The sequence below is a fragment of the Trichosurus vulpecula genome, chromosome 1 (assembly GCF_011100635.1).
Source record: "Trichosurus vulpecula isolate mTriVul1 chromosome 1, mTriVul1.pri, whole genome shotgun sequence".
NCBI lineage: Eukaryota > Metazoa > Chordata > Mammalia > Diprotodontia > Phalangeridae > Trichosurus > Trichosurus vulpecula.
The window spans coordinates 566,083,747-566,108,736 of NC_050573.1; the positions used below are offsets into that span (position 1 = coordinate 566,083,747).

The window sequence follows — 24,990 nt, forward strand, 5'->3', positions numbered from 1 at the left end:
TCAAATGTGTACTCAGGAAAACCTACATCAATTATTTACACTTTATTTTGAATATAAGCAAGTGAATGCATTTTCTCTTTCTGAGGGTATTTGTGTTTTGTGGTATCTATAGCCAGAGCTAGAATGGAACTGAAGGCTCTGCTCCATTTGTAGCATTCAGGCAAATGGGGAAAATCCTTTTTTTTGGAAGGGGAGAAAGGAGTTTTCCTGGGGTGTATAAAATCACTCTCAAGGTCCAGTCTTGGGACGGCTAGTTTTACAATGATGGAGCACTGGGCTTGGAATCAGGAAGACTCATCTTTATGAATTCAAATCCAACCTCACATGCTTATTGACTGTATGACCCTGGACAAGTCACTTAATTCTGTTTGCCTTAGTTTTCCCATCTGTAAAATGAACTGGAGAAAGAAATTATAAACCACTCCTCTATCTTTGCCAGGAAAACACAAATGAGGTCACAATGAGTCACACATGACTGAAACAAATGAACAACAACAACAAATGTCCGTCTGTTTCCAGAATCTAATGTCTCTTCCTCCCCCTCTACCCACACATGCACACCTGAATTTAAACTCTTTCTTTTCAACCGTTTCTAGCTAGTGGCAGCCCTCTCTTTTCTTCCTTCCCCATCACCCATTATGTATTAGCATAAATGATCTCTATTCGTTTACATAGACTCCAGAGGCAATAACCTACAGTGCAGGGAATAGATAGGATTGAACACACATGCGCGTGCGCGTACACACACACACACACACACACATACACACACACACAGAGTCCAAAATGTTGTTCGTCGTAATAATGATTACTCATGTTTTGGATTGTCATACAAGAATGAAATCTGGGATGTCAGCCTACTTAAAGACCTTAATTTTCTGAAAAGAGGGTCTGGAAGAATCCAGTGTATAGGGAGTCAGTCTCCCTGACCATCCCTGAAATAGACAAGAGTCCTGTTCTGGGTAGACAAAGGAAACTATGCCATCCCCCAGACAATCAGAGTTCTTTTTGTTTTGAGGATGGGGGGGTGGTTCTTCCTATTCCCTCTCACTACTTCACATGCAGCCCTTAAAATGAGCTTTCAAAACCTTAGAGTGTCTAAGTGTTTGCTGGGGCCCTAGGGAACAGCTGAACAGTGAGTAAAGAGCAGCTTAGGAAGCCTACTTTGCTAAGAGCATCTTTTGTGCTCAGAATGCAAATGGCTGCCCACAATGCCTTTAATGGACAATTTCCCCTTTCGGAGTTTGATGAAGTGAATTGGGAAACAAAGGTTCTGATTTCTCAGACATTCTTTCAACTGTTTCTGAGAGTCTCAAGGGTGGGGGAAAGGTTTTCAATGTACATAGATAGCGCTTTGGGACATCTTTGCAGGGAGTCAGCTTTGAGATTGAACAGGCTTAGTGTTTTGTTCTGAGGAAAATTTAGGACAGACAGCTGCAGCTGGGAACCAACTTCAAGACCTTACCCTAGCTATCTGCAATCCCAGCAGCCTGATTTCTTCTAAGATTATCCAGGCAAATTTACTATTAAATCATCATCCTTTGCCACCTCTGAGAAGCTTTACTTATGTTCATCTTGTTTTAGATAACAGATAGACTCCAAAAATTGTGAATCCATATTTGTAAATGATGTCACGTTCTAAGCACCACAGGAAAGCAGGTTATTTATAAGAACCTGGAAAATGAGTCCTTGTGTGAATTATCCTTTAATTTATTTTTTTCTTAGTTAGATTTTCATCTACTGGGTTTTCATAAATTGGGGCACTACTGTCTCAGTATATGCTTGTCCAGTGTTGAAGATGTGAAAATACTCTAATTTGGGCTGTCATAGACCCCAAAGGTTATCCAATTTATTCCCCTAGGTCTGGGCTGTGTAACACCCAGAGTAGTCCAGAAAAAAGTACATGTACCCTTGTCATATGTAAAGGATGGTGCCGTGGAGCATATACAATGGCCCTTTTCCATTGATTGTCATGGAGGACAATTTCTCACTGAAGACTCTCCCCGCCCTCCAGTAAACTATAAGAGGAACTAAGGAGAAAAAGCTTCACCTCTCCCTGGTTCTCTTTGTCTTTGTCTCTGTCTGTCTCTCTCCATCTCTCTCTCCCTCTCTTTTGAGTCCTGTCAATTCTCCCCCCAAACTTCCTTCCCTTGCATTGTAGTCATTCTTCATTCATTCATTCACTCATTCAATAAATATTAATTAAGCACTTACAGCTGTACCCACATCTGGGTAGATACTAGATTCTTGCCCTCCAAGAATTTACAATCTAGCTAGTATGGGTTATAGGACATGTACACAGATGAATGTAATCTAAATTAGGATGACGAGTGTGTAAAAGGAGTGCAAAGTGCTATGGAATCAGCCGAAGGAATCATTCTGGCAGAGAGGTTTCAAAGAAAACTTTCTCACGAAGGACCTGGCATCTAATCTGGGTTTTAAAGGATAGGTGGGATATCAGTTGTCAGTAAGGAGGGTGTTCCCCATGCAGAAAGCATAAATAAAGGCAAGGAGAATGGGAAAACTGGGGAGTGACAAGTACCTGTGGGGAAGTAGTGAAAGGCCTTGAATGCCAGGCAAAGGAATTTGGCTTTCATTCTGTAGGTGATGGGGAGCCATTGAGAAATTTTGAACATGGGAGTAACATGATCAGATTAAGAGCTAGGAAGGTAATTTGGTAGTAGTGCGAAGGCTAGATTAGAAAGGAGAAATACAGAAGGGAGACAGAGTAAGAGTATGTTGGAAGGATATTGGTTCGGTCATCAGAGAACCTAGGTTCAAATCTTGCCTCTGATATGTACTTTCCATGTGCTGTGTAAGAACAATAGAATGATAATTATGTAAGGGATGTTCAAAGTACTCCTTAAGCAAGTCAATTCACCTCCTCAGTTTACACATTTGTAAAATGGGGGCAGGGCTGTTTGAATATCTTCTGAGCCCCTTTCCAGCTCTAGAGCTTTGATTCTACAAAGCCCACTAAGGAGCATGATCAGGGCTCATTAAACTAGAGTCTCAGAACCAAATCCCTTTTTCCACCTATTTTCGTGTGGCTCTCAAGCTAACCAAGGTTTTTACATTTTTATTCAGCCCCTAGATATTTTCAGCTAAGAAAAACCATTCTTAGCTCTCTAGTTGATCTTACAAAAATGGGCAACCCAGACAGATTTGTCTCTCAGGTAAGTGATTTGCCAGCTCCTGGATGTGAAAGGCACAGAGGGCATGATGGATGGAAGAGATAGAAAGTAAGAGTCAACAGGATTCACTGACAGATTAGTCTTGTGCTTCTTCGAGATAGTTTCCTCTAATAACTAAACTTACTCATTCTTGCTGGGCTATCTTTTCTCGCCCTGTCCTCAATGGAAAGCATTTTATAATTATTTTGGTTCAAGTCTTCTGGATTTACTGGTTTGTTGCTTTGCAGCTTGTCCTTAACCCAGTAAGCCTAGTCCTGACCTGGAGTGCCTTGAATCCACTCCACTGTACCCTGTCCCTGTCCTTGGATAACTGGCTCATCCCTTGTGTTGATGTGGGAGGGAGTCACCATGTCAATAAATATCCCTGTTGGTATCCTTTTTTAGAGCACATCCAGTTTAACCAGCCCACCATTTACAGTCATCCTAGGTCTTTCCTCCTCCTTCCCCCTACTCCACATCTTATCGGTTGCTAAGACGTGTAGGTTATTTACAAAGTAATTGAGAGGCAGGGGAGCATTAACAGCTAGATGGACCCCCAGAGGCCATAAGTGGGAAGTAGAATGTGAACTGGGCTGTGAAGAGACTCCATTCCCAAGAGACAGTGTTGAGCAGGAATTGAATTCCAAGCATGAGAAGATAGCAAAGACATGGGAAAGACGGAGTGTCATGAATGGGACTCCATGTAGGTCATTTTGGTTGAAAAGTCCTGTCTCACCTGGCTTCCTTCAAGTCTCAGCTCAAACCCACTTTCTGCTAGAGGCCTGCCGTAATCCCCCTCCGTGGCAGGGCCTTCCCTCTGAGCTTACTTCCAATTTACCCCATGTACATGCTGGACGGTATGTTCACAGTTGTGTGCATGTTGTGTTCCCATGAGAAGATGACCTCCTTGAGTTCAGGGACTGCACTTATCTTCGAATACTCAGCACTTCATGTGGTGTGTGGGGCACAGTGGGTGCTTGTTGACATAAAGTGTGGGAGAAGACTAATGTCAATTTAATCTGGGAAAATAGGTCACAGCCAGACTATGAATGACTTGAGATGCCAGACAGAGGAATTTATATCTTATTATCTTTATATATTTATCTCTTTATTATCTTAGAAGCAGTAGGGAGCCATCTTAAGCCATGGACTGAGCCAGCCCTGTGCTTTAGGAGAACTGATTTGGCAACTCAAGGAAACAACATACTGTTGTAGGCTTAAGCTCTAAGGCCACTAAGTGGTGAAGGGCGTAGTGTGCTGGATCTGGAGTCAGGAAGACTGATCTTCCGGACTTCCAATCTGGCCCCAGACACTTCATAGCTGTGTGACTGGGGCAAGTCACTTAACCCTGCCTGTCAGGCCACACCCAAAGGGCACCCTTGCTCTAACCAGTACCTCTTCTTCCGCCCTTACCACATTCTGATCATTTCAAAGACATGTATACAAACCTTCTGTCTACTTTCCGTTGCTACGAAATATACTCATGGGGACAAACTTAAGAGGTCGACCTGGCAACTGTCCACATAAGGGCAAAACATGGGGAGTAAATCCCATGCACAGAGCAAACCCATGAATCTGTATTCCCTTCCCATCTTCACAAGCTCCAAGCTTTATGCAGAAAAGCTAATTGTATTGAAGAGATTGGGAACGGCGCGGGGAAGAAAGTGTAAAGGCAAGAAATCACAGCAGCCAAAGCAGGTAATTTGACTATGTGTGTAGGGATACATGGCCGCCTCCTCCCTGCCTGATGTTCTGTAGCTACATTTTGATCACAGCGACTTGTTAAATAACTGAGACAGTTTTGTCCCCCGATGCAGCCCTATAAAGTCATTTAGTTTCTCCTAGATGATATCATTCTGTGCCTCAATTTGCTCATCTGTAAAATGAAGGGATTTGGCTTTATGTCCCCTGAGGTCTCTTCCAGATCTGAATCTATCATCCATATTCCTGCAATCAAGGCAGCTGCCAACAGGAGGTCCATTGGGACTATCGGCATAGGGCTAGCAGTAAGCTGCTATACACAACCAGAAATACAGAAACATGATTTAGCCTCATGCTTGTTAAAAAAAAAAAAACAGCACTCTAACATAAAAGGAAAACTTACTTAATGAAATACTAATTATTCATTATAGACATAGTTAATGCAAGATATAATACAGGGCAAGATTTAAAGGAATTCAAACACCTATGGTTTATATGCTTAAGTCTTTGTCATTAACTCAACTGCTATGAATTTTTATTTAATAAAGTCTTTGTTTTATTTTTCACTCCTGTGGACACTTTTGCTCTCTCTCAATTACTGTGCTTTTAAATATTGGTTCCTGCAAAGCCTACGGACTTTTAATGCAGCTTAGGCATTAAAAGTCCTCGTGGCCTTTTATTTAGCTAGCTACATTAATTGAGAATTGTAGTTAGGACGACTTCCTCTCTCAAAAGTTTAACTCTCACTAATTGGTTAGGCTCTCTCCTATAAAAGAGGAATGCCTTGATAATCACATGAGAGGCTTCAAACCACTTTCCCTTATACTTGCCATTACTTGAGTGTCTTTCTTTCAGTCCTCAAACAGAAAAGAAAGATGATGTCACTTTCTTTCCTTTTCTTTTATTGTTCAACACTATGAATAATTTCCTTCCCATCATAAGTTAGTAAGCAAATTCCTTTACTAGATTAATTATCTTCTCATCTTTTGAGAGGAAAAAGCAATATTCAATTAGTACTGAACCACCCTTTGATAAGCTTTGGAGTTTTAACACCAGCTTGGTCAGGTCAGCTTGTTTCTTAAATGAGCCAAATGCCCCCTCCCATCCCTGATGTTTTTGCTCTGCTCTGAACGTTTAAAATATATTTTAAAACTACAGATAAGTTTCAGAATAGTGTTCATGAATTTCCTCATTTCAAAAAATGACTTTAGCAATAGAAATAGAGGAAAGCCCACTCAATTTATGGAAATACTTCACCCTTGTTGCAGATACGGTTCCTTGCCAATCAAAAATGAGGCTATTCAAAAAAAAAGATTGTTATTTATGTGAATGGGTGGAGTGGGAAAGAGATGTATGAACTATATTATTTTTTTAAAAGTGAAATATACTCTAAGATTTGTTTTTGACTTGAAGTATAACCACTATTTGCAGTTAGCTTTCATTTGCAAGTTGCTTCTTAGACTCATATTTCCAATCCAGTCCTACAAATATTTATTTATCCCTGCACTGGGTTTGGAGTCAGAAAGATTCATCTTCATGAGATTGAATTCAGCCTCAGATACTTACTAGCCGTGGCCAAGTCACCACCCTGCTTGCCTCCGTCCTTCATCTGTAAAATGAGCTGGAGAAGGAAATGGCAAACCACTCCAGTATCTTTACCCAGAAAACCCCCAAAAGGGCTTATAAAGAGTTAGACACGACTGAAAGAATGACTAAATGATAGTAACAGCATGTGCAAGGCACTACGAATAGCACTGGGACTACCAAAACTGGAAATAGCTCCTGCCTTCAAGAAGCTTATATTCTTCCGAGAGGATGTAAAATGCACATACATGATAATTTGAGGAGAGGAAAAGGTTAAATCTGGAGAGATCAAGAACAACATTATTTATGAGATGGCAGTATGTCTCTATGGGCAAATGCAGTTATACAATTTTTGCATTCATCCAGTCAAATGAAATTGTACATAATAGTTAGTATGTTTTGGTTGGTAGCCAGGTTTGTGCAGTGGAAAGATTTGGAGTCAGAGAACCTCACATTGAATCTTGACTTGGCCACTCACTACATCTGTGACATTGAACAGTTCCTTTACCATCCAGGGAGCTCAGTTTCTTTATCTGTAAAATGAGGACATTGGACTAGATAATCTTTAAGGTCCATTCTGTCTCTGAATCTATGATCCGATGAGTATTTCAGGACTTTGATTTTCCCATTTAAATTATGTAGTGAATTAAGTCATGAGTCCTAGTCTCAAAGTCATGTGGGAGGAACGAGATCCCGATGACACAGACCCCTTTGTTTTCTCTCTGACTTTATCTCTCTCTGTCTCTCTCCTCTCTCTGTCTTTATCTCTTTTTCTGTTTCTATTTCTCTCTCTCTCTCTTCTCTTTCTCTGCCTTTGTCTCTCTCTGTCTCCTTCTCTCTGTCTCTCTTTTTCTTATTCTTTGGCCTTGAGCTCTCTTCTACCACTCTGAGTGCCTTTTTCTAGGAAGACACTACTGGAGTTCAAAACTAGATTAATAATTTAATTATTTCTTTCAGGGCTCCATCACCATAGGTTAAAAGATGTTGAGTTGTTTTGTGGGGATCATTAGGACCCAGCACACCCTGAACTCTGGCTGCCTTCACTCAACCACCCCCTGCTCCCTAAATGGAGATTTGCTCAAGGGACATATCTGACTTCAGCATCCCCACTAAATTCCTGAAACATACCCTTAAAGTGCTCAGGGATCCCAACCTGAATAAAATGCCTGTTCACTCACCAGTACACACTGGCATCTCACTCACATTTATGCATCTCATTGACTCTTCCACTGGATGTTAGACCTACTACTTACATACACTTGAGTTAAATTGTCATGTTCTCTTCTTCCACACATTCACCCATGCTACATTCTCTCACAAACAAATAGGAGCTAGGTTCCACATAATGTCCAGGAATATAATAGCTAGCATTTATATTGCACTTTAACTGCACAGTGTTGTAGGCATGTTAACTTGTTTGATCACCTATACCACCAATTACTACTGCCAGGAAAATGTCCCATCAGTCATTTAGAGCCTTTCATTTATTGATAGCTGTTTTGTCCCTTCTATCTTCTGACTGTCTGACTCTTGGAATCCCCACAGTCTAATAGCAGGCTTAAGCAAGGACTTGACAGTGACTGCTATAATTGTGCTACTGCAAAGCCCTGCACTTATCTGTTGAAACAAGAAGCTGTTCCTATCGATAATCTCAAGCTTTTTAAACCTCTCTAGCTAGCAAAACGTGGACTAAATATTGTGATGATCAGCAGGACACTTGAAAAACTCCAGGCAGTTGCAGAAAGGATTGGTAAGTGATTTCTAGTAATGAAAAAACTGTTTTGAGGATTGTAGAACAAGGCTGCTCATCCTTTCTGCATTCAGCTTGCTACCTGATATGGTATCCTTGATATGTTTTCTCTAGGGTAGGGGTCTCTAAAGTGAGGCCCCCGAGCTGTGGCAGGTCTGTGGGAAGGTGAATCCTATTCTACCGTTCCTCTATGCCTTCCCTTTTTGTCCTGCCATCCTCAGCTGCCACCCATAGTCTTGGCTGGTAAAGTATCTTGTCTTTATTCTCTGGCTAGACATAAGAAGTTAACAACAAATGTTGATGATGTCAGGATTTGAGCAATCTTTGTGTCTCCCCTATATCACTAACAGATAAATTAACAAGGAATGTCTCTACAATTAAAACACTAAAACTCTCCATTGAAATTGTCTGTACCATAGATAACTTCCAGGAGCCAAGAAGGTGGAGTAAGCAGGAAATTCCCATAACCCTCCCATATTCACTTCTAAACAACGATAAAATCGTGCCCCCAAATGAACAAAACAGTAGAACCAGCAAAAAGATGGAATGAAGCAATCTTTAGCTCAAGAAACTTAGAAGATTGACAAGAAAGGTCTGTTTTACTCAGGTAAAAGGGGAATGCAGTCTAGGCTATGAAGCATCCCAGCAAGCCATCAACAAGCCCCCACCTCAGCAAACCAGTGGGAGATCCTGAGCCTCAGTGTGGTGCAGCAGGCAAACAAGACCAAGACCTGCCATTTGCCTCAGCATAGCCAGGTGAATAGGCAGACTCCAGCTCTGAGAACCATCAAGTGCTTCAGCATGGCCCTGGGCAAACAGGCAGCCTCCAGCGGCTGGAACTGCCACCTGTTTCAGGATAGCACTGGGCAAATAGGCAGAGTCAACTGTACGGTTGCTTAAGCAAACAGGCAGTGCCAGCACCAGTCCCTCCCCCCACCCCCCAATGTGCTTCAGCTTAGTCCTGGGGAAACGGGCAGCCACCAGCAGTCAGACTACCATATGCTCCAGCATAGCCCTGGGGAAATGCAGAAACACCCCCATCAACCTCACCACACTCCAGGCACCAGCACTAGGACCCTGGCTCAGCACCAAGTAAGCTGCCAGACCCCTACAGGCTCCAGTAGTGCTACCCCTCACCCTACTGCCTCAGTGCAGCACCAGGCAAATAGCCAGGGCCTGCGGCCCTTGGCACAAGAAGCCTGAGACAGCGCTCCTTCCACCACAGAAGCAGAGCTCAAATTTAAAAGAAAAAGACCAAAAAAAGATGAGCAAAAAACAAGAATGAAAAAGAATCTGACCGTAGAAAGTTATTATGGTGACAGGGAAGGTCAAGACACAAACTCAGAAAACAATAATGTCAACATACTTATGGGCAAAACCCTAAAGAAAAAGAAGAAGTGGTCTCAAGCCCAGAAAGAGCTCGTGGAAGAGCTCCAAAAGGAGCTTAAAAATCATAGGAGAGAGGTGGAAGAAAAACTGGGAAAAGAAATGAGAGTGATGCAAGAGAATTAGGGAAAGAGTCAATAGCTTGGAAAAAAAACCCAGTTACTTAAAAGGTGGGATTGGCCAAATGCAAATGGAAGTACAAAAGCTAACTGAGGAAAGCAACTCCCTAAAAGTTAGAATTTGGCAAGTGGAAGCTAATGACCCTATGAGACATCAAGAATCAATCAAATTCAAAAGAATGAAAAAAATAGAAGGAAATGTAAAATGCCTCATTAGAAAAACAACTGATCTGGAAAATAGATCCAGGAGAGATAATGTCAGAATCATTGGACTACTTGAAAGCCATAATGAAAAGGAGGACCTGGACAGCATCTTTCAAGAAATTATCAAGGAAAACTGCCATGATGTCCTGTAACTAGAGGACAGAATAGGCATTGAAAGAATACACCGATCATCTCAGGAAAGAAATCCCCAAATAAAATCCCCAAGGAACATTATAGCCAAATTTCCAAACTGTCTGGTCAAGGAAAAAATACTGCAAGTGGCCAGAAAGCAACAATTCAAATATTGAGGAGCCACAATCAAGATTACATAAGATTTAGCAGCTGCAACATTAAAGGATCAGAGGGCATGGAACATGGTAATCTGGAGGGCAAAGGAGCTAGGACTACAACCAAGAATCACCTACCTGGTGAAGTTAAGCATACTACATCAAGGTCATTCAATGAAACAGAAGAATTTCAAGCTTTCATAGGGAGAAGAGCAGAATTGAATGAAAAATTTCATCTCCATTATCAAGACCCAAGAGAAGCATAAACAGGTCAAAAGGGAAAAGGAAACAGAAGGGATTCAATAGAACTGAACTATTTACATCCCTACATGGGAAGATGACACCTTTGGTTCTTAAAAATTGTACCACTATTAGTACAGCTAGAAGGAATATACATAGATAGAGGGTACAGGTATAAGGTGAATTTGAAGGAATGACATAAAAAATAATTAAGGGATGAGAAAGAGGAGTAAAATGGGTGCAGAAGAAAGGGAGAAGTAGAATGAGGTAAAATTATTTCACATGAAGAGGCTTGAAAAATCTATTATAGTGAAGGGAAAAAGGGGAGGGTGGGAGATAGATATCACTTGAACCTTACTCTTATTAGTATTGGATAAAGAAGGAATAATATACGCAATCGGTTGAGCATAGAAATCTAGCTTACCTTACAGGAAAGTTGGAAGGAAGGAGATTAAGTAAAACAGAGGGAGGGGCAAGAGACTGACAGAAGAGAGGGCAAATTGGGCAAGGGGATAGAAACAAAGCACTGGTGAGAAGGGAAAGGGTGAAAGAGAGAGCACAAATGGGAGGAAAAAATAGAATGGAGGGAAATACACAGTTAGTAATCATAACTGTGAATGTGAATGGGATGAACTCTCCCATGAAACAGAAGCAGACAGCAGAGTGGTTCAAAAACCAGAATCCTACAACGTGTTGTTTACGAGAAACACACTGAAGCAGAGAGACACACACAGAGTGAAGGTAAGGGGCTGGAGCAGAATCTATTATGCTTTAGCTGATGTAAAAAAAGAAAAAAGCAGGGGTATCAATCCTAATCTCAGACAAAACAAAAGCAAAAATAGATAAAATTAAAAGAGATAAGGAAGGAAACTACATCTTGCTAAAAGTACCTTTTGTGAACTGATCCAACCATTCTGGAGAACATTTCAGAACTATGTCCAAAGTGCAACCAAACTGAGCATAACCTTTGATTTAACAATACCACTATTAGGTCTGTATCTCAAATAGATCATGAAAAAGGGAAAAGGAACTACATGTGCAAAAATGTTTAACAATAGCCTTTTTCATGGTAACAAAATATTGGATATTGAGGGGCTATCCATTAATTGGGGAAGGGCTAAATAAGCTGGGTATATGAATGTAATGGAATACTATTTTTGCAACAAAAATGCTGAACAGGCAGATTTCAGAAAAACCTGGAAAGACTTATACAAACTAATTCAAAGTGAAATGAGCAGAACCAGGAAAATATTGTACACAGTATCAACAACATTGTGTGATGATCAACTACAAGTGACCCAGCTCTTCTCAGCAACACAATGGTCAAGTACAAAGCGCTGATGAAGGAAAATGAGATCCATAAACAGATAAAAAACTGATCTAATCTGAATGCAAGTCAAAGCATACTTTTTTCACTTTTTCTGTTCTTTCTTTGTATTTTTTTCCTTTGGATCTGTTTCTTCTTTCAGAATTGTGACTAATATGGAAATATATTTTACAGGAAAGCGAATATATAACATATCAAATTATCTACCATTTTTGGAAGAGGGGAGGGGAGCAAGGGAGAGAGAAAAATTTGGAATTCAGAATATTATAAAAATGAATGCTAAAAATTATCTTGACACATAATTGGGGGAAAATACTATTAAAAATACAATCACACACACAAAAGAGAGAAATTGTCTGCACCAATCTCAGAACAGAGAGACTGAGTGGCCTCTAGTACCCCTTATTTATGCAGGAATATTGCATGTATTCCTGTGCAATCATGAAAATTGTGTACCACTCCATGTTAACCACCATTTTAGGTAATCTGTTTGAGATTCAAAAAATAGTGGTTTCAAAATTCTTCCCCCACAGATTTGGGAATTTAAGAACCCTAGGCAAGATTGTAAAACTCTATGAAACTACCTATTCCCCAAGTCTTCCCTCTTTCGATCAAGTGAAAATATGAACTCAATTTTGCCCTCTAAGGATGGTAATATACTTGTACTGAGGCACAGCAGTAACAGCACCCCAGAATTGAAGCTACCATATATGGTTTAATTACCAATGTGCTAATGATTGACCAAGCTACAGCACTGGTTTTAGTTATTCCTTGGATCATCAAATTAAAGTACTTTGCAGTTTGATATTCAATGGAGAATATAATAAGGTTAGAGAGTGCACCTGATCAGTTTAAATCATTTTAAATTGTCTTCAGTTGGCTGAAGTTCCCTTCATACAGTGTAATAATAGCTTCTACAAAATCCAAAAGGTGGAGACAGCAGTGTCCAAAAGCATAGTCATGTAGCTGATGAAGGTCAAGGAAACAGGGGTATTTGAGCCTGATGCCCGATGATGGTTTTTTATTGTAATAGAATTCTGAAGTATAGAGTGCATACAGCATATCACCTGGCAGACAATAGGTGCATAATAAATGCTTATTGACTGATGACTTCAATGACTCTGGAAGAGAGAGTGAGGTGGACAGCTTTGCCTCACTTAAATCCTGTTCACTTGCAAGTCAAGACATTACCTTATGATGTCATTGGTCCTCATTAAAAGCAAAGGACAAACAGCAACATTGACTGATTATCATATTGGTTAGCTAAACTATTTGTAAAATTTTTGACATTAACAACATGTGTATATGTATATATGTATGTGTACACACACACACACACACACACACACACATAATCACATCCTCACGTACTATGCACCATAGACAGCTGCAACCTTGGCTCTGCCCACAGGACAGCAGAATATGAACTGAAGGCAGACAGAATGTGTATAAGGATCAGGTAAGTGGCACCACAGTAACTGACCATAGGAACTATAGCATATTCTCCATGACAGATCTTGAGCAAGTCTGTTATTTGCAGTGTTTTATTTTATTTATTTGCGGTGATTTATTATGTAGTGGAATTTATGTTTTATGTCTTAATAAGGAGAAAGGTCCATCACAGATTCCTGTGGTGGCGTTCTTCTTCCAAGTGTCTTCTTTGGGAATTTGAAAAAAATGGGGGCCACTTATCAGCAAGAGAGAGAGAATCAGGATCTTCTTTTGTACACTTTTTCTTCTCATCTTTGCAGAGCAGACAACAGGTAGAAACGTAAAGATCATCCAAGCAGACTTTACCAAAGATGATATTTATGAGCACATCAAAGAGAACCTCCAAGGATTAGAAATTGGAATTTTAGGTAAGTTAATTAGGAATGTAAAACTTGCCTTGATGACAGTGGAAGTTTGCCTTAACAATTGTCTGGCTAATGTTTACAGCTGCATCTACTAAATCATGGCAGTTCTAAATGAATGCATAGCTACATTTTAAATTACACTCAATTTTTCATTGGTCACGCAAATGGAAGGGAACAGTGATTTCAACAATCGAATAATAGTTTACATTTGTGTGAGTGCTTTATTTTACAAAACATTTTACACGTATTATTTTATTTGGTCTTTACAATAACCTTGTGAGAGGGTAATGTATATTTTACAGATAAGGAAACTGAGGACCCTAGTGGCTAACTGAGGTGAGGAAATGACAGCATTGAGACTCAAACCCTGGTATTCTGAATCCAAATTTAGCATTTTCCTCCATTACACCACAGCTTGTGCCAAATAGAAAAATTCTTTATAGCTATTTTAGGAAAACACACTCTACTACCTCTCCCTCCCTACCTTCCCTCATAAGATTTACCATCTTAACTACATTCTCCTTAAGTTGACCTTCAAACACATTTTCATTCCATTACCAGCTCAGTTATCCCAGGAGGTCGTTGCTCAGTGAGCTGAGGTGGCAAATGGAAGCTAGCTCGGGCATAGAAAGTTGCTGTGAATCTTCTGTAGACAATTCACATGTGGGTAATCGAGGGTTGACTATTTAAAAAAATGTTATGTTATTATTTTTTTAAACGTGTGGGAGGGGGAGAGGGGCAGAACAAGATGTTAACATTTAGCCTGATCCATATGCTTTGGACTGGGAACCCTACCTCACACACTTACTCTCTTTGTGATTATGGGCATGGCACTTAAACTCTTGAGTTTCAGTTTCCTCACCTGTAAAATGGGCACCATAATACTTACACTACCACACAACAGGATTGTAAGGAAAGTGTTCTGCAAAACTTAAGGTTCTATAAATGTTGCAGTTATTTTACCGCCCCTCCCCCGGGCCCCCCCGCCCCGCAATGATATAAGTCTAAGTTGTACTTGGGAAGAAAATCCGTCTTTTCTCTGGTCCTTAATAGTCAAGCATATGTAGATTTTGATTGGTCAAATATACTTTGGGGCCTGAAAGTTCTAACTTTGAGGAAGATCAGGTTGTTGTGGATCTGTTTTTTGTATCACACTTAGCTTCTGACATGCTTCAAATTCTTCCGTTTTCTCGTAGTCAACAACGTCGGAATGTTTCATCGTTATTTTCCATGCCGTTTCCTTATCGGATCAGATGAAATACAGGTCAGTAGGTTTGCTTTCTTATTTATATATTGTTCATCTCACCTAGCAACAACTGCATCCTGGGGTGGAGAACCTGAGGCCTTGAGGCCACTTGTGGCCCTCTAGGCCCTCAAGTACAGCCCTTTGACTGTATCCAAACTTCACAGAAATCCAAACTTCATAAAAGAATTTGTTCTGTAAAACTTGGACTCAGTCAAAAGACTGCACCCAAGGACCTAGAAGGTCACATGTGGCCTCAAGGCTGCAGGTTCCCCACCCCAGTACAATCACAGGGGTCAACAATGTAAGGTCTGGGGTTTGGGGGAGTCAGGCCACATCTGGGTTGACCATAGCACAAACTGCAAGCTAAGTGAAGTCTGTCTTTGATGACTTCTCCTTATTTTTGCTGCTCCCTCCTCACTACAGTCCCCCTTCACCCCCATTCCCCCGCTTATCCAGGAGTCTAGGATTCCATACTGTGATGCTCCAGTCTAAGAGTTCAGGAGTTCAGGGTTTCTATTAAGAGGCCAGGATTCCATGCTGTAGCATTCTAGCAATGCCTATCTTTCTCAGTAACCTCCACTAGCTAACCGCCACTAGCAGGTTGGTTCCCCACAGTGAGTCTACTATGTGTCTCTCTGAAGGTCTAGTAACTCAGAAGAGTTGAGAGTAATTTTCTAGTACTATATAGCTCACAAGCCTTCACTACTGTGTCCCTCCCCCATATGGATTATCAGCTGGTATCAGTCATTCAGACTTAACTAGCTTTTAGTACCTACAAAGTACCAGGCACAGTGTCTGGGGATACAAAAAAGGCAAAAGCAAGTCCTGCCCTTTGAGGAGATCAAGATCTAATGGAAGAGACAACAAGAAAACAACGAAGCACAAATATGTTATATATAGGATAAATAGGAAATAATCAAAGGTGGGGGAAGGTACTAGGATTAAGAGGGATTGGGGAAGGTTTCCTGTACGAGGTAGGATTTTAGCTGGCACTTAAAACCTGAATTTATCAGCAAGAACAGTTGATTACTCCCCACCCCACACACACACTCACACACACACACACACACACACACACACACACACACACACACAGGGGCATAGATGTATAGTACATATAGAATCCAAGGGAGTGTGGGCTTAAGCACATGGAGCAAAGGAGATAACTCATAATTCCCAGCTGTTGGAAGGCCTTTTTTCCTCCTTTTGTGAAGTTCCCCGTAGGTATAGTGTTTCTTTCTGTTGGGATTCTTATAGCCACTCAAAGCTGCCTTGCCTCAGTATGTTTGGTTTATCCTCAGCTCCTGATGCAGACACTGTGGCCAGTTGCTGCTAGCTCAGGAACACCACTAGGATGTGGATGAGAAGTCACAATCCTTTGAGCCACCAGGTTATTTTCTGGTCCCTCCACCTCCTTTCAAGGGCTTGGCTCAGACTGCTGTCTCCTGGCTTGTCACTAGAAGCCTAACTTGTTTGTTAGTTTACACAAAACCCAGAGGGTATGACTGATTTGGTTCGATGGATTGGTGCTATGCAAAACTTAGTTATATGAATGTTGTGGTTATTTTATTACTTAGTGATGTGAATCTAAATTGCACTTGGGAAGAAAATCCTCCCTTCCTCTGGTGTTTGATAATAAAATATAAGTGGATTTTCATTGATCAAATATACTTTGTGGGGTTTAGAAATCCTAACCGTGAGGAAAATCAGGTTGATAAAAACCAATGATCCGTTTGATATCAATCAAACGGATTAATTGAATCAACTTTACACCAGCATGGGAACCTATTTTATTACATTTTTCCTTTCCTTTCCACAAATAGAAACTTCGCAGGCAAGGCTCCACTATCAACTATCCAAAGTGAAAATCTGGTAATCTGATAAATGGATTCACCCCCAATGGATATTAACACGTAAAAGAAAGCAGGTTCACTCTTTGACTTTCTCTCTTTTCCCAGATGAGACATGGATTTATAATGCAGAATGGTGTCTTGGCCAATGGAATTTCACAATAATGTCACTAATATAATATAACCATATCCTGCCAAAATGTCCATTTCCTATTTACAACATATTTTCCTATGGAACTCACTGCTTGATAATATTGTTTAATGTATTATTGTATTTCAGAGAAATAATTTAAAATTGTAGGTATGGAAATCTATACAGACATTTTAACCTTCTGAGGATCCTATCTCAGCTTTTCTTGTCTAAGGAAGGGTAAAACCCTTGTTGCCTAACCCAGGCTAACAAAGGGATATCATGAAAAAGTGCCTAGCTTGGAGCCCAAGTGCCACATTCCAATGCCATGCTATATCATCTGTCTAGGGGTGGAGACGGAGCTCAGTCGCTGAGGGTCAGATATATAGCTCTAGGTCTGTCGAAGACACACTTCACCATTTTTCAAATATCCTCCAATTTAATTCAGCAAAGATGGATTCGCCACCTGTTATGTATAAGCTACTGTTCTAGTTTCTGGAGATACAAAGACAGAAATCAAACAATCTAGAAGCTTGCATTGTTCTGGGGGTCTACGAGATGTAGACCAGTAAGAAGAGCTCAAGGAAGGCTGAATCTGGAGAGTTAACAAATGGGTAGAGAGACATCCTCAAAGATAGGACCCCTAAATTGAGTTTTGAAGGAAGACAAAGACTTTTGAGAGGTGGAGATGAAGAAGGATTGTGTTCTGGATTTGGGAAGGAGCTCACATAGGTGAGAGAAAGAAGGAATACTGAGTTCTGGGAATAGCTATTAGTCCAATTTGGCTGATTTATAGAGTTTGAGAAAGGGACCATAAATTTAGGGGAGGGGCCTCCTTTTACAGATGAAAAAATGGAGGCTCAAAGAGGCTGCTTCTTCTAGCATCACCCAAGGGCAGTGTTGAGATTCAGAACCAAATCTTTTATCTCAGAATTCAGTGTTCTTTCCACTGCGCTATGCTGCTTTGTTGCTTCTCTCTTTTGCAGACTAAAGAATCTTTTTTCAATTGATCTTTTTCTGTCTAGTGTAATAGAAGCCTTTTACAATAATAATAATAATAATAATAATAATAATAATAATAACTTGCATTTATAGCAATTTAAGATTTACAAAGTTCTTTAGGAATATTATCTCATTTGATCCTTACTACCACTTTGGGAGGTAGGTGTCCAATTCCATCCCCATTTCATAGATGAGGAAACTGAGGCACAAAGAATTCAAGTGACTTGCCCAAAGACATACATCTAATAAAGGTTTGAAGCTAGATTTGAACCCAGGTCTTCCTGACTCCAGGTCTAGTCCTATATCCCCTGTGCTGCCTTTTAGAGTTGATTTTCCAGTTCATGTTTACAGCAAGAGATAGCTCAGTGCTAAAACAAGGTTGGGAAGCTGACAGAGGGAAAGGGAGCATAGAAAGAGAAGGTGGAAATGTCTGTTTTCCAGTGGGGCTCAGAAACAACTCAGATACTACCTGATATTTTTTTTTGGTCCACAATCCTCTTCCTCAGTATAAGCCATGCCGTCTAAGTCATTTTCCCAAATAAGTGTGAGAATTAGTTGTTGTTTATTACAGAACCTGATCCACTGTAACATCTCTTCGGTAGTCAAGGTAGGTGCCAAATATATTCATTCATCATTCAAGTAAGTATTTATTATGTATCTAATATCTGAACTGAACTGGGTACTGGGGTCAGGGGTGGGTGGAGGAAAATTAGCTAAGTAAGACTCAGTGTTCCCTGACCTCAGGGAGCTTACTATCTAGTAGTGAGAGAGAAGAAAAATACATACTTCTAGAAGCCACTATTTCCTAAGTGTGGGTACTTCCTCCAGTCATTCATATAGAAACCTCTCTACCTTGGTAGAGGGCTATTAAGAGCTGCTGTGGCAGAGAATTTATCATCAGTGAAGGACTTCCTCTCTAGATGTCGCTAGATATTTGAAGCCGTGGGTTAGATTTTTGTCTTCTGTGAACTTCCGAGGGCATAGACTGCAGTTTTTCTTTACTGTAACTAGTCTCTCTATGGGATCTAGCTTGGTCCGCCTTCTCTTTAGAGCCTTTATCACATCAACCTCAAAATGTTGTTTTGCCACATCCTTTATCTTCTTGCTTCACATATCTGTCTTCGTCCTGATCTCCATTTCTGTGTATGTGTCTCCATCTCCATCTCCATCAATTAATAAACATTTATTAGGTGCCTACTAAGCACCAGGAGCTGTGCTAAGTGCTGGAGATACAAAGAGACTCTGGTCTCTGCCCTTAAGGAGCTTACAATATTATAGGGGAAAAAGTATGCAAACAAATACATAGAAAGCAAGCTATATATAGGATAAATAGGAAATAACTAACAGAGGGAAGGCACTGGAATTAAGAGGTGTTCCTGTAGAAGGTAGAATTTTAGTTGGGACTTAAAGGAAGAGAGGTCAGTAGTTAGAAGGAAGAAGGGAGAGAGTGTTCCAGGTATGGGGGACAGCCTGAGAAAATTCCCAGAGCCCAGAAATGGAATGTCTTGTTCACAGAATAGCCAGAAGGTCATGTGTATGTATATGTATATTGTCTATATTCTGGTGTTTAAAGAGTTTGAGAGACAATTTCTAGGTAAGTAGCCATTTTATTAATAATGCTAGCATTTTAATAACGAAGATCAGTGGCACTGTCAAATGCCAAAGATCCTCACGTCAGTGGCTCATGGCTTATATGCCCTTGGAAGAGGGGTCTTCCTGAGGATGGTAATCAACTCTGATCAGTTATCAGTTAATGAGAAGTGGACTTTACAAAGAGAAGTGAGCTCACTCCAATGAGGGGCTGAGAGTGCCTCTTGGAAAGAGAGACTTTTCTTATACCCAGACCACCTCTAGCCTTGGGCAATCTAGACAAAAGGATTTATCTTCACCTAAGCCTGATTGAGCAGAATTTCACCTTAGAGTAGAGATTTCTTGTAAGGTTGTGTGGGGTCTAATCAAGACTGAGGAGAGTTAATTCAATGTCCTTCAAGAAACTGAACTTTGAAATGAGGACTATAGACAAAAGGGGAACTCTGGATCTCCCCAAATCATTGTTTATTAATAATCGTTTCTTTCAATATCAACATCTTCTGTGGCATATCTGTATACATAGATTGGATGTAGAGAGATACACGGGTCCATGCATATTTTTAAAAACATCTTTTAGTTGTCGTTGTAGTCGTTTTAACTTTTATACCCAGCCTTGACTCGTTCTAATGAAAACAGTAACAATGTTGTTAAGTTGTTTTAGTCATGTCCGACTCCTTGTGACCCTATTTGAGGTTTTCTTGGCAAAATACTGGAGTGATTTGTTATTGGCTTTTCCAGCTTATTTTGCAGTTGAGGGAACTGAAGCAAACAGGACTGAGTGACTTGCCCAGGGTCACATAGCTAATAAGTATCTGAGGATAGACTTGAACTCATGTCTTCCTGATTCCAGGCCCTATCCAGCGCACCACGTCACTGCCCCAGGAGCAATAATAGGTAGTGTTTATATGCTGCTTTAAGATTCACAAAGCATTTACATATACCATCTCTTTCGATGCCTACGACAGCTTTTTGATATAAGTGCTATTATGACCCTCATTTTACATATGAAGAAACTGAGGCTAAGAGAGCCTGTGTCTTGACCAGGGTCACGTAGGTATTAAGTATCTCAGGCAGAATTTGAACTCAGTTCTTTCTGACTCCAAATCCACTCTCTCTACTGCACCACCTAGCTCCTGAGCTGCTAAGCCTCTTGACACAGTTCTTATTTATGTGACTCTTTTGTGCTCAAGCTCATTTACTTTTCTTTGTTTCTGTCTTCTGTAGCAACTTTTCTGGCTTCAGTCAGTGAATTTCCTGGGTGTCCGTGTCAGTTTTTTTTTTATGCAATTCCCCTGTTTCTTCCTCCTTAGACTCATTTCTGCTCACCCATCTGGGACCAGTTTCCCTTTCAGATGTTAGGATGTTGGATCCTACCTATCCTTTCTCAGAACCCTCGGGAATACAATTACTGTGTACTTGGTACTACAATAATTAACAGAAGAGAGACTATTCTTGGGTAGATAGAATGGCCTTTTAGGCTGTGAGTGTCTGTAAAAGCAAAAAACATTGACTGGAAACTGGGAGCTTTGAGATGCTACTCAAAATAAGGTCATAGTGTTGTAAGATTTAGAATGAAAAAGGACTTTGAGATCATCTAAGAGCCCAATGTGGGAAGGAAGAGGGCCTGGAGAGAAGTGGCTTGCTCAGAGTCACACAGGCAGTAAATAGCAGAGCTGGGATTTGAATCCAGGTTCTCTGACTGGAAATCCAAAGCTCTTTACACGACATCACCTTGTGGTTCAACTAGAAACACGGAATTGTTGTTCAGTCATTTCAGCTATATGCCACTCTTCAGGACTCTGTTTGCTTTTTCTCTTGGCAAAGATAGTGGAGTTGTTTGCCATTTCCTTTTCTAGCTTATTTTACAGATGAGGAAACTGAGGCAAACAGGGTTAAATCACATAGCTGGTAAGTGTCTGAGGTCAGATTTGAACTCAGGAAGATGAGGACCAGAACTCAATAACATTGTGCTGCAGTATAGTCCAGGTCTATTGTACTCTATCCACCAGAGAAGACTGGTAGATTCAGTGGGGTGACCTTTGGGGTCATTCGAATTTTTGTCTCACTGTAAGCAAAGTACCTTTAATGAAATTAAGGGAGTAGAAGGAGTTTAGGAATGATTAAGCCTCCCTGGGGTTTCAGAGTGATGGTCTTGGATTATTTGTAACTCTTCCTTGCCGTCTATGAAAGAACAATTTTGGAGAAGCTCTGTACTTTATTGGGTAGACCTGGCCTAAACCCAATGACATTAGTAGGTACCTGGACAAACCTCAAAATTCAACCACTTTTTGATGCAGAGCCAGCCCAGAGGCAATTATGAAGTAAGCAAAGTTTATGACTCTTATGACCTCAGTTTTTCCTATCTGTACACTTTTCCCTTTTCTTCATCCCTTCCTTTTCCTTTGAGGCACTCAGTGCTCCTATGCCCCCATCAAAATATGATTTTAGGAAAGGATTTGAAATTTGTCATTTATACCTCATCCTGGATTTAGCTATTAAGCCAAATTGTTAACACAGTCTAGAATATCTTACTACCATCTTAAGCTTATATAGTGCCTTAGAGTTTACAAAGTTCTCTCCTTTCAATAATCCTGTGAGGGGTCACCCCATTTTACAGATGAGGAAAAATGAAGCTAAGAGAGATTAAATCAACGTGTACATTGTCTCCAAGTGAATACGTATCACGGCTGGGATTCGAATCCAAGTCTTCTGGATTTGTCTAGGAGTGTTTTTGCCATCCTGTGGTTTTCTTAGTATTGTCTCTAGTTTCTGGATAACAAATCTGGCATGCATACGGATATATCACTTTGGGTTCGACAATAACAATATTTATTTGTATTTAAAATATATAAATATTTAATAAAACTCAAACTAAAATCCTTAGTACTTGTATAGCACTTTAAGGTTCGCACAGTGCTTTACGCATATATCATTTTTTATTCTCACAATAACTTGGGAGGTAGGTGCTATTTTATTCTCATTTTACAGATAGGAAACTGAAGCTGAGAGAATGTAACTAGAAGAGAGGTTCTTCACTTTATTTTGTGTTGTGGACCCAAGAATGGGCTGGTTTAACAGCCAGCTCTCTTTAAAAAAAGTGGACCCCCTTAGACAGTCTGGTGAATCTTTCTCAGAATGTTTTTCTCCCAAAAATCATATTACAAAAAGAATTGTTAAATTTTAACTGGAGATGAATGACTATAAGTATTCAATTTTTTTTTTCTCATCCAAGATATGGGCTCTCTGAAACTTATGCATAGAAGCGGTCTCTGGACTCCACATCAAGAACTCCTTAACTAGAGAGATGGTTTTCCAATCCTTCTTCCTCCAAACCTCTTTATCCTGGGGGACACATTCTTTTCTCAGCTCTAGACTTTGGTGGTTTCACAATTTTCCCACTGTTTGTTGCAATTTTTATCAGTCTTGTTGAAAGGAGTAAGACCTCCCCTCATCTCCTAACCCTCCCTTCCTCCCACCCCCAAATATCTTTGGCAATACTTAACTCCTGTTATCTCTCTTAGATGACTCGGTTGATTCTGAGAGACATGGAAATAAGGTAAGTGTTGAACCAGCCAGTCCCTTTCTAAGTTCCAAGTTCCATTTTCTGGCAGATTGCCCAGCTATTCATGCTCTCAACTGGAGAAATTTTAGAGGTTAATCTCCCAGGGTGCCGATACCTGAGATATTTGATTCCTGCTGCTGTTACTGTTTTAACAAATGACAGAAATTATGATTTTAAAAAAATAGACATTAGTTCCTGGGCCAACTTTTCTTTTTTTATTATCAACTTAAATATTGAAACTTAAATAAGAAATAAGAAAAGGGGAAAAAATCACTGCCAAATGCACAGAAGAACTTAAGAGGATTCAAAATACACAAAAATAAATTTCCATTTCAAGAAAGCCTATATAATAAATACTATACATTGTGTTGAGAGCTGTCCATCTTTTCTTTGCTTCCTTGTAAGTCTTCTTTTGTTCTCTGCTATGCACTTTTTACTTTGTTCTTTTTTCCCCCTTTCTTCCCCTCCCCCTAGAAGGCTACAATTAAGGGTGGATATAGAAATACACACACATACACATTCACACACACACACACACACACACACACATATACAAATGCATACATACATACATATACCCTTACATACACTTGCTCACACATGCATATACTTAGTTATCTGTATCGAAGTCCCTACTATGCTTATTTGTCCTCTGTTACTCTGAGGGCGGATAACCTCTTCCTTCATAATTCAAAGTCTTTCTATATTTTTCCAAGACCACCAACTCATCATTTCCTCTACCACACAATATTCCAACCTCATACTGTCTAGTTATTTTAAATAGTCCAAAATAATGTTGATGAACATGGCTGACAGATAGTGTAGTTTCCCCATAAACACCCTTCTATACCCCCTTTTAATGTATTATTTCCCCCTACCTTCTAAAGATCCCTCCTTTATCCCCTCCGCCCTCCCTATCTTCTTAGCATTTTATTTATTTCTTAGTTTAGAAGACATTTATACTCTTCTAGATATATATGTATTGTTCCCTCTTGAACCCATTACCGATGAAAATAGGTTTCTAAAACTACCAGCCTTCCACCCCTATCTAATTCCTCTGTGTTGGTTCTTCCTCTCACACCTCATTTGTATAAGACAATTACTCTCTTTGGCTGTTCCTAAATGGTTTTCCTTCTAAAAATCATATCATACTCAGGTCTACCCCAATTTGTCTTATGAATTACCCAATTACTAATAACAATCTTAGACATATGTTTTATATTTCCTCATATAAAAGGTAAACAGTTTATCCTTACTGCCCTTGTAATTAGCTTTTGGTAGGTACCTTATATTTCTCTTGACTCTTGTATGTCAAATCTTCTATTGAGTTCAGGGTGGTTGTTTTTTTTTTAAACAAAATCCTGAAAGTGTGACAATTCATTAAATGTCCATTTTTTCCCCATTCAGGATTATGCTTACTTTTGCTGCGTATATTTTTGGCTGGAACTCTAGTTCTTTTGCTCTTTGATATGTAATGTTCCAAGACCTGTGGTTTTTTAGTGTCACTGCTGCTAGGTCTTGTGTGATTCTAATTGTGGCACTGCCATATTTAAATTGGTTTTTTTTCTTGTTGCTCATAATACTTTATCCTTGGGCTAGGGCTTTCAGAATTTGACTATGATATTCCTGTGCATTATTCTCATAAGATCTCTTTCAGGTGGTGATTGGTGTATTTTTTTTCTATTTCTAGTTTCCTCTCTTGTTCTAATGTTTCAGGACAATTTTATTATTTCTTGTATCGTCATATCACAATTCTTTTTTTTTTTGATCACAGTTTTCAGGTAGTCCAACTTATGTTTTCTCTTTTTGATGTGTTCTCCAGATCAATTGTTTTTCTTATGAGATGTTTTCTATTCTCTTCCATTTTTCTTATTCTTTATTTTTATATCCAAACCTTATATTTATTATTTCTTGGTCTCTTATAACATTGCTGTCTTCCTCTTTCCCTTTTCTGATTTTCAAGGAGTCATTTTCTTCCTTAAG

General features: G+C 39.8%; 1 protein-coding gene across 1 annotated transcript in view; it reads left to right on the forward strand.

Moving 5' to 3' along the window:
- The window catches only part of HSD17B3 (hydroxysteroid 17-beta dehydrogenase 3), a 66,234-nt gene that overhangs the window by 17,043 nt on the left and 24,201 nt on the right, over positions 1–24,990 (forward strand). Inside the window, exons 3-7 of the mRNA XM_036749701.1 lie at positions 8,133–8,208; positions 13,523–13,630; positions 14,824–14,891; positions 18,427–18,462; positions 22,967–23,001. Coding sequence (XP_036605596.1) covers positions 8,133–8,208; positions 13,523–13,630; positions 14,824–14,891; positions 18,427–18,462; positions 22,967–23,001 — 323 coding nt within the window. The remainder of the gene's footprint in view (positions 1–8,132; positions 8,209–13,522; positions 13,631–14,823; positions 14,892–18,426; positions 18,463–22,966; positions 23,002–24,990) is intronic.